Source organism: Aphis gossypii, unplaced genomic scaffold (genome assembly GCF_020184175.1).
Source record: "Aphis gossypii isolate Hap1 unplaced genomic scaffold, ASM2018417v2 Contig00007, whole genome shotgun sequence".
Lineage (NCBI taxonomy): Eukaryota > Metazoa > Arthropoda > Insecta > Hemiptera > Aphididae > Aphis > Aphis gossypii.
The window spans coordinates 375,998-387,763 of NW_026082986.1; the positions used below are offsets into that span (position 1 = coordinate 375,998).

The window sequence follows — 11,766 nt, forward strand, 5'->3', positions numbered from 1 at the left end:
TTTACATTTGAAAATCTTTTTGATAAGGACCAAGTATATAGAACTTATTAAAACTAAATGGTTAGATAAGGTATTAGGTTTGGTACATACCTACATCCCTAAATAAGGTTAGGTACAACTTTTATCTTATTTTGACAGGTCCAAAATTAAATTAACATTATATTGTATACATTATAAATTATAACAAATAAAAATAAATATTTAATAATTGTTTTTACAGAGAATTTATTTATATATTTAACAGTATACCTGTACCAGGTGGCAGGTACTTATAAATTATAATTATGATGATCTATGACCGCGGTAGTCATATCAATTATATATTATTTCAATTATTTATAATTAAAATTAAAATTAATTTGTTTAATCTTTAGTAAGAATACTAATATTAATTTTATATTATATTAATTGTACCATAATAGTATAGGTATCATTGATATCATCGTTGATTAATGATAATAATTGTAGATGTGTAAAATTAATCATTATTATTATAAACTTAATATAATAAACACTTTACTATCAACCTATGTACTCACGTTTACATAATAGAAATAATCTAATCACCAATCCATGTATTATAAATTATAATAATAAAATATAATTTGAAAGAACATAATATAAAATAAAAAATTGTAAATATGAACATTATTAATCATGTCATTCATGTTAGGTATTAATTTACCTATTCAATAACTCAATATATTTTGTACCTATAGATAACATTTTTTAGTTTTAAAGTTATATTGGAAATAATTTAAATTCTAATAGTATAATTAATGTTTAGTGTTGTGTATTTGTCAGGTTTTATGTATTTTTAAAGTAGAAATAATAATGAATAAAATAATTTTTTTTTAAATTCTGTTAGTTTTGAGCTTAATAAGGAATAAATTGCATTAATATTCCAATTACAGACAATAGTTATAAATAGTAAAATACGATATGGTCATGTCAGAGCATTTTGGTTTCTTAGAAAAATATAATTGGTGTTTCATTAATGCGAGTTGCGTATTTTAGTAAATATATTAAATTATAAACCTAATTATATTTTACTTTATAAATATTCTAAATGTTGTTTAATTAATTCTATTATCTAATCAGGTAACGATAATAATAATTTTAACATCGCCAACCAGAAGCCAATTATTTACTTATCTGTTGGTGTTTTCAATGTATTACTGTACCGTAGCGCAATGCTGTAGGTATAAATAGCTTAATAGTACGTTTTAATCTACTTTGATAACGCTAATCGATTTATCAACGTTTTTTTTTTTCAATACAAAATCTTAGATCATATACATGAATGGATAGAGCCATGCCATTTAGATTACACACAATGTCGATGATGCACACATTACCGACGAGTCGCGAGTTATGTGACCTCTACTGCGCATGCGCAAGCGACGAGTCGCAAATTTATCTCGGCATATTTATTCCTATAATTATTATTATATTTATATTATAATATTTATAATATAATATAAATATAACTTAAAGCTTTAAAAACAAATTATCAGTTACGTAATATTATTTTTATATTTATCATTATTGGGAAAAATGTGCGACAAGTGGTTTGCGCATGCGTAGTAGAAATCACATAACTCGCGACTGTATTATATTTTAATCAATTACCAAAATAGTACGTAAACGTTTATTAATAATCGAGAAATTTTTGTGGCACACCTATAAAGGTCTCACGGCACATCGATTGGGAAACCCTCACCTAGCGAGTTTCCGTGCCAAAACTGAGCCACAACGCCGACGGTCGACATCGGTTCCCCGCGGCCGACAACACCAAGACGAGAAACGAGCACTCAGTATTAGAATTCTTCGATTACTGAATTATTATACTAATCTACAGTACTAAATAATTTTCTCATCAACAAATAGATAGATATTACTCAAAATAAATATGTAATAAACGCTATTCATTTTCGCTTTAAATTATATTGTGTTTTTCGTATAGGTATAACCCATAGGTAGGGTACCTATGGTTAGTAGTTGGTATAAACAAAATTAATAAGCCCATCTTAAATTCATAACAATACAAGTATATTAAATAATATTTTACAAAAAAAAGTTTTTAAGTTTTAATGGAGTACTTTTTTACAAATGTTGTCATTCTTCTAGCCATTCTTCCACGAATACCTCAATCTCCAAGCATCTATTTTCCAGACATGAGCCTTGTCCGTTTTTTGCGGCCGGATTACACGTAAATTTGTTCCACGGGCAGCCCCGTTCATTGGCATACCGCAGTATGTCCATGTGCCCACTTGCCGCGGCCGCTCTACACGTATATTTATCCCATGGGCAGCCGTTTTCATGAGCATACCGCAGCATGTCCATGTGCCCACCACCCGCGGCCGCATTACACGTAAGCACATCCCATGGGCAGCCGTTTTCATGGGCATACCGCAGCATGTCCATGTCCCCCCTTTTCGCGGCCGACCTACACGTAAGCTCATCCCATGGGCAGCCGTTTTCATGGGCATACCGCAGCATGTCCATGTGCCCATAAAACGCAGCCTCCTCACACGTACTCTTGTCCCACGGGCAGCCGTTTTCATGGGCATACCGCAATACGTCCATGTTTCCATTTCGCGCGGCCTCCTCACACGTACTCTGGTCCCACGGACAGCCGTTTTCATGGGCATACCGCAGCATGTCCATGTGCCCACTTGCCGCGGCCACACCACATGTAGATTTATCCCATGGGCAGCCGTTTTCATGAGCATACCGCAGCATGTCCATGTGCCCACTTGCCACGGCCGCCTCACACGTGCCTTCGTCCCATGGACAGCCGTTTTCATGGGCATACCGCAGCATGTCCATGTGCCCATAAAACGTAGCCTCCTCACACGTACTCTTGTCCCACGGGCAGCCGTTTTCATGGGCATACCGCAATACGTCCATGTTTCCATTTCGCGCGGCCTCCTCACACGTACTCTGGTCCCACGGACAGCCGTTTTCATGGGCATACCGCAGCATGTCCATGTGCCCACTTGCCACGGCCGCACCACATGTAGATTTATCCCATGGGCAGCCGTTTTCATGAGCATACCGCAGCATGTCCATGTGCCCACTTGCCACGGCCGCTTCACACGTGCCTTCGTCCCATGGGCAACCGTTTTCATGGGCATACCGCAGCAAGTCCATGTGCCCATAATACGCAGCCGACATACACGTAAACTCATTCCATGGGCAGCCATTTTCATGGGCATACCGCAGCATGTCCATGTGCCCACTTTCCGCGGCCGCTTCACACGTGCCTTCATCCCATGGACAGCCGTTTTCATGGGCATACCGCAGCACGTCCATGTGCCCACTTGCCGCGGCCGCTTTACACGTGTCTTCGTCCCATAAACAGCCATTGTCATGGAGGTACATTAGACACTCCAGTTGGCCATTACAAGCAGCTTCTGAGCATACGTCGTTATCAAATGAATGAAAACGAGTGTAAAGAGGGCAATTAATTGCATTTTTTGCGGCCCTTGCACGTACTCTTCTTGTCCACGGGAACCCGCAGCTTTCAGCGAACTCTAAACACATTATATGCCCACTGGCAGCGGCTTTTTCGCTCATCGTGTAATCTAAAATGTAACATACTATTATAGTATTATATAACCGGATTACTCATAATATAAAATGCATATTTCAAAATTAAAAAAGTCAAGTGTTGACTCATTTCTTGCAGTATTGGAATCCTCTTAAGGTAATTATTATGTCCATAATTATTTCAGCAGGATTTAATTAATAAATTAGAACGAGTTCGTGAAGAATATTGAGGTATAATACCAAATATATCAAATAAAATATTTATGAAAAGTCTTCCTAACCTATCCTGGACTAATTTTTGAATAAAATACTTGTGAAGCTGAAAATGCTCTTCCCGTTCAGGAGCATTATTAATAATTACACAACTATTGATCGATATCGAATGTGCAGGCTTGAATTAAAAAATAAAGGTGATCAACTAGCCATTAGAGTAGTATTTAAAATGGTTAAACGAAAAATAAGTAACAATGGTTGGGTTTTATGAATAAAATTAAATACAGTAACAATATTCGAGTTTATTATACTCTTTATATTCTTAGACTATATTATTGCTTACCTTCGTCGTCTATTAATTTGACATCGATATCATTATCCATAATATTTAATTTTGCCTTTTTTTTCTGGTATCTTATAATATCCTCACAACAGGGTTGAATGTCAATTTTGAGTGTTTCTAACTCGTCATAAATAAATTTTTCATCATCGCTGCAAGCGTAGTAAGACAACTTTGCTAAGGAGTACATTTTACAGCTGTGAAAAACAATAAAATGTTAATGATATATTAGTATAATATAAGGATCTGACCCCCTAACCCACCGACCATTGTCAAGCTGATCACAGGATGTATCCTAATTTTAACCAAAACTATACCTACTTAAGGAGATATTTAAGAGGTTTCTGTCGATCCAAAGGATTTTAATAATTCAATTTAAGTATTAAATTATATATTTGAAATAATTTGAATGTTGTATTACTAAATGAGACAAAACAATAAACAATTAAGACCGCGAGATTAATGTAGTTTTCCCACACATATCCTTATAAATTGACTGTACATATTTACTGATTTCTATCAGTTAATATAATATATAAATACGTAAGTTTAGTTTCTAACTATAACCGAGAGATCAATAAAACAAGTGACGGTTTGTATCGTTTACAAATGGAAAGTAGCCTGCAGATTATGTTGCAGCAGATATACTTCTACAGGGTGATACTTTTATCAAACAACACTCATTATTTCCAAAAGTATTCATGTTTTTGAAAATATTTTTTTACATAGTTTCAAATAAAAAACAACATTTTTATAAAATTTATATTTTTAAATATTTTTTATCCTTATAATTTTTTAAGTTTTTTACTTTTTTGAATGACAACATAGATTTTTAATTTAATATTCCAAAGCAGAATAATTTTTTGAGTAATTCGTGACAAGCGGAGTAGTGGACAAACATTTTGCGGGGTAACCCCGTACCACTCCACTCCGCGCAGCTAAACTTTAAATACGTATAACTCATAAACTACTCACCCTAAATTTGATTTTTATGTATCGAATTACTCAGAAAATTACTCTGCTTTGGAATATGAAATTAAAAATCTATGCTGTCATTCAAAAAAGTAAAAACTTAAAAAATTAGCCCTACCTAACCTAACCTAACCTAACCTATGATTAATTATGAGGATGACCTAAATCGCAAAATTTGATACAGGAAGATGTACCTTGCAACATGCCGTTGTATATAGTTCACAAAGACTTTAACGCGCATGCTATACGAGAATAAGATTAGTACATTGATTATCCCATTAAAAACATATATGTAAAATTATAAATGTTTTATAATAACTTAAAATATAATTTCTTTTTATAACTTAGGATAAATATTGAAGCCTAAAGTTTGACTTGGCTACTTTTCATATACGAACTTTTATTAAATACCTACTAAAACAGTAATGGAAGAGTGAAGATGATTTTATAATAAGTATGTATTTAATAAAATGTATTTTTATAGGTAAAATTTTGAAAAATTCTTCGATCATACTAATATTATATTAATTATGTATAGTATATATTGATAAATTATTATACTAAACATATATATCATAGTAAACTAACCACCAATCTACAGAGTCTAGACGACCGGTGAAGTTAATAACTAACTACCTACTAAAATAATTAATTAACAGTTATAAACATACAATTATTATAGAAGATGAATTTTTATAGATAATGATACTATAATAATATTGTGAACATGGAATAATGTTTAACCACTATAGGTTTCAAAAATTGTCGAACATTTAACAATCCACATTTTTTCGGAAAAATAAATGATAAAGGTTACCAATTTAGTGAAACAATAAATGCATACACTATGAATATATTTAGGCAAGACGTATTCGAGTATTTTAAATTTGGAATGCACTATCGGTAAACGTCATTTATCGGTGACGATGACGGTAGAATATTGCAACTGCGAGCACAATAGGCAAAGACAATATGCTGAAATACATTGGTGTGGTCATGCTGTGAACAAAATATTCTGTAGAAGATTCTAAAGAGAAATCGCTAATTAGACCTTAACACAATAGTAATACTTATATAGTTTCCTTTTTCGTTCTTCGAGTTACACCGCGGTATGTTGGTAGCTTATTATGTACATCGACATAATACGAGCAAATGTTCTGATTCTTTGTTAGAATTTAACGACTGTTATTGCCGATAGTATAGATTTCTTATTACCTATTATTATAATATACCTTTATAGCAGATTTCGTGTACTCGACGATCTTATTATTTGAAAAAAAATTTCTTTTTATTCTTGATTTACGTAGCATCCGGTATATATATAAATTCTGTGACATAAAAATTTATAGTCGAGGAAGATATATATAATTATCTTTATAAATATAAACCTTTTCAGTCGAAGATTATAAATTGTGGCGTTGATGAAGGGATACAAGAATATTGTCTTCTTGTTACGTTTTATTTTAGATGGTTTTGCTACGTGCTCTAACTGATACTAAATATAATATATATAGGTACCGAAACGTAGATACATACGTTGGACCGTGCGTAATGAAAGTTATAAATATAATAAATACTACGTCGTAGGATTTATGAACATTTTCGTTTGGAGTAGAATTCATCAAGTACGAGACAGTAACACTAGGCCTAAATGTGAAGGATTAAATAAATCACATATAGTTCTAGTAATAGATGGACAACACCCATGCACGAATTTTATTAAAATATATAGCGTGAGAAACTATTGGCCTATTATCGAAAGTGATACGAGAGAAGCTTTTCTTGAAAATGCTGACCGTATCGATTATGATTAAATGCGTATTAGTATCGTCACCCGGTCACCGTTAAACCATCATCGTAAGCATCATCGCACGTTAACCTACGATCTGACGTGAAGTCATAGATATATGTTTAACGCAGAGCGTGGGAAGGCGGCGGATACACGTGTAACTGACCAGTCGATGATACAGGAGACTCAGCATATGGGGTCCCAGCATTGGCGTAAACAGTGTGGGGGGGGGGGCGAGAGAGGGAAACTGCCCCTTTGATAATTTGAAAAATGAATTCATTGGGTTTATTTAGTCTCTAAGTATCTTTAAGTTAACGGTATATCGACATAAAATAGTTTTTATTCCCTATAAAAATTTTCTTTATTACACCCATGGGTCCTAGATAGACACTTTTCAGACGTAGGTCAGGTAGAAAAACCGATAATCTATTATAATGTAGGTAAGGTTAGATACGGAATAAAATAAAATAGTAGGGATTTTGCTGTTGAAAGGAGAAAAAATCTTTACAACTGAGTACGATTTAATGCACCTATAACATTTCTTGTATAATTAATAATAGCATGGTTTTTTATTTAAGAAGGTACTCTACCGCATGTATTGCAGTAAATCGCTGACGGTCATTTTATTTTACAATGATAGAGACATAACATTACCATCGTTAAGAATTTTCCAGTTTGAAATGAACTGACTTTTCAAATCATAATGTACATCTATATTGGTGTATGTGCAGTGAGCACTAGTGTGCAACACATTTCGTCGGACGCCCAAAAACCGTATCAATATACTAACGCACATTCATTGAATCATATAAAATAATACAAATTTCCAATTGGTACGATTATAGTGATTAATTTAGGGCTAGGATTTATATGCAATAAAAAATTGTAAAATATGCATTTTATTTACCAAAATATGCAAAGATATGCAAAAACAAATGTTTATTATTTCTATAGTATTATTATTTATCATAATTCAAAATTTTATTATTATTACATTAAAATATTAAATATTAGTTTATATTAAATCATTATAACATGCTACTATAATGTGTTGTTTCAATAATTTTCAAATATAAACATCCAACGATTTGAACGTAAAATAGATTTATACTGACTAAAACTCCTTTCCACATCACACGAGGTTATTGGTGCATATTTTAAATAATGCGATTTATCCTGGAGTTAATTAATATCGATTTCTTAGATATATAATATTTATACTCTATATTTACAATAATTCGACGGATAAACCAAAAATTATCGATTTTATGAAAAAACACCATTTAAAATTAACAATAAATTATAAAAATTTGAAAATTTAAGTTAAAAAAGTCAAAATTCCAAAAATTTATAAATATGCATTGTGTTCAAAATATGCAAAAATATGGGAAAAAAATTGGTTCTATTTAAACGAGAATAAGCCAAATCGTGGACAAATCTGACAACCATTAAATTTGGACTTAAGGAAAAAAAAGTGGGCAAGTGAGTACCGCTCTGCTGTACATTAGGTGCCGTATGGATCATTATTATATATTATAGGAGTGTTAAATTTGAATCCAATGATAGTTATCATTGTATACGAAAAACGATTCTGAACGAAGATGATTTGTCAGCCTAGGATATAATTTCTAGTGGTTGGTAAAAAAGGTGGTTTAAAAAAACCAGCTTATATTAAAAAATATTTTGAAAATTAAATCACGTAAAGAAAACGCGAATCTTAATAACTGGTAAAATTTTCAAGTATCTACGACTTATACTTTTTGAATAATAACAAATATTTAAAATCGTTTGAGGATAAATCGTTATCGTTACGCTATTTCGTTAAAATTTAAAATTCAAACGCACTTAAAATTTTTCCTATAATGATGCTTCGAGTTTTCTCTATAGATACTTGAAGGTAAACTTATGGAAAACTTAGTGTTGTATTTTTAATCCTTAGTTATAAACACAAACAATTTTATGATTTTTCAACTTCAAATATTTCGCAAATATTCATAATTTTGACGAATTTTCGTCAAAATTTGAACTTCAAATGCTAATAAAAAAAAATTGTGCCTATGTATTCTTATAATTCTTTAATCACTATAAGAATAACATATGAGGAACTTTGTATTAAATTTTCAAGTATTTTGATATGGCCAAAAAAATTTTATCGACACTTCAAAAATATTTTTTCAGAAAAATTGAAAATTTCAGTTGTCTATAAATAGCTCAAAAAAAGTCAAAATATTTTGAAATTTAAATCACGTAAAGAAAACGCGAATCTTAATAACTGGTAAAATTTTCAAGTATCTACGACTTATACTTTTTGAATAATAACAAATATCAAAAATCGTTTGAGGCTAAACTGTTATTTAACGCGGTTTTTGTAAAAATTTAAATTTCAAACACTCATAAAAATTTTTTGTCTGAATCCGGTAGAGTTTTTTTTACAGATATTTGAAGAAAAATGTATGGAGAACCTTGTACCAAATTTTCAAAACTTAGTTATAAAAGAAAAAAATTTTATGATTTTTCAACTTCAAAATTACTTGCAAATTTTCGCGTTTTCGACAGATTTCGTAAAAATTTGAACTAAAAACGCTTATAAAAAAAAATTGTGACTAACGATTTTTAATTTTTTTTAGCTACATTAAAAAAAACTCATAAGGAACCTTGTATTAAATTTTCAAAACTTTTTGGTAATCCAAAAATTTTTTATCGACACTTTAAAAAAAATTTTTCAAAAAAATCGAAAATTTCAGTGGTCTATAAATAACTCAAAAAAAGTCAAAATTTTTTGAAAATTTAACTATATACGGATATCACTGACATTAACATTTGGTGAAAATTTCAAGTATTTTCAGTGATTAGTTTTTGAATTACAACCATAAAAAAAAATCGATTTGGTCGAAAACTGGTTTTGCGTAAAAATTGCCGTTTTTCCGTCATTTTTTTTTTGTTTTTCTCGATTTTTTTGAAAACTGTTGAAAAATGTTAACTTTTTACCTGTATAATGCACCAAGGATATTCACTTTTACATCGGAAACCACCCCCATTGTTTGAAATTGGAGCATTATTTCGACTAGTTATGCTGTACACAGACACAAAAACAAAAAAAAAAAAAAAAAAAAAAACACACACCATTGTAAAATCAATACATTCATCACTTCGTTCAGAATCTAAAACATGCAAACGCATATAAATCCTAGCCCTAGTGATTATATACTAAATTACTTTTTTAACGAAAACATTATTCTGCTTTGACAAAATTGTTAGACTTAGGCTGGTCGTATTTCGATTAAGTATAAACATTTTAAATTTATCTATTATAATAGAAATTAAATTAGACAATCCAAAGTCTTTCACAATCTTGTCACAGCTGAAATGGCTTAAAAACGGTTTTTTTCCAGACTACAATATTAATATTATTGAATTCTTTGAACAGATTAAAAAAAATAATAGTATTAATATCTTAAAGGTCTAATAATAATAATAATACAAATATAAATATTACAGTATCAGTAATCAGTATACACAGTTGCTTAACAAAAATTAGTAATGAGGAAATTATGGGTCTTTAATAAGGTTTTAATAATGTTCAAATTGACTTGTTTCAAGTGTTAACGATTGGTTTTTTAACTATTGAAAATTCGCTTAATATATAAATATAAAAAAAATTATTATTATAAAATAAAGAAATCAGTTTGTTCGTAAATTGGTTGCCGTAAACATTATAATACAATGATTAACAAGACCAAATTTATTCGCCAAAAACCACCCAAAATATAATTTTAATTTATAACTTTATTAGTCATGTAAAGTAATGCATAATACTTTATATTAATCGTGAATAAAAAACCTAATTACAATGTGTAATTGATTAAGTAATGAAACAGCCTTTGTCTGAGGAATTAATTGAATACATAAAGCATGCAAAGAATCACTTTCGAAAAAAAATTCATCCTACTCTAAATGCCTAATTTTCCATACTTCTCACCCACCCTTTACGTCGTTAGAATATAAATAAAATAATATTTTATTATTTATATAAATAAAACAGACATACCTGAGTACACCGCGAGACATACACGAAATGAACAGTGATGATTGTATTCTCTTCCACAGTTTCACAGTACCGCACAGCTGTGACTCAAAAACGAGACTGAGTTGATTTGTAGGTGAACTAGTGAGCTCAAGTATATTTTGTAACGAAATTACCTGACCGACAACGACGACAGATTAGGCGACGCCCATAACCCTTCCCACCATTTTACGGTATCGGCTAGGCCGACCGTTGAGCCATAATACCATAGACTTATAATAAATAGACCGCGCATTAATGAAATATATTGAAACCAATATATGTGCGAGAGAGACAGACTCAGTCATTCCTTTTTCAGTGATATAAGAATTTATATTAAAATCATCGAGATAGATAAAAATTGGGCATTGTTATCAATGGATAAATTGGTTACAAACTCCTTGAAAAAGTAATGTCAGAGTCTTTCTCTCTCATAATGTTTATCATGTCAATGATCTTTCTCGCGCATATGTTGGCATCAGGGTGTTCTATACAAAACGAATCTAATGCGCGGTCTATATATTATAAGTCTATGCATAATACCATAATCTATACCTACGTATTAGATTTTTTTTTATGTTCAAAATAATGAATTGAGTATTAATATATTTTTAATAGGTAAAGGTCCTCAATCAGGTTTCAATCATAATTAACTATTATATAAATTGATTATTTTAATGACGAATCATGTTTTCAATGAAATGTATTTCAAACAAATTTTATGCAATAATGACAAGTGTTCAGTATTTATATTTAAAAACATGTTGGACCCTCCTCTCGAAATTTTTTTTCAGTTACAGACTTGCTTCAAGTTAAATAAATAAAAGGTTTTAT

The 11,766-nt window shown here is 30.8% G+C and overlaps 1 protein-coding gene across 1 annotated transcript; it reads right to left on the reverse strand.

The window, feature by feature from the left end:
* Window positions 1–2,030: 2,030 nt before the first annotated feature.
* Window positions 2,031–4,302, reverse strand: LOC114124184 (ankyrin repeat and KH domain-containing protein 1-like). The gene is made up of 2 exons (XM_050208176.1): window positions 4,112–4,302; window positions 2,031–3,590 (listed from the first exon to the last, which is right to left on the reverse strand). Exons 1-2 carry the CDS (start codon window positions 4,296–4,298, stop codon window positions 2,119–2,121), a joined length of 1,659 nt encoding a protein of 552 aa, XP_050064133.1. The 5' UTR covers window positions 4,299–4,302; the 3' UTR covers window positions 2,031–2,118.
* Window positions 4,303–11,766: the final 7,464 nt, after the last annotated feature.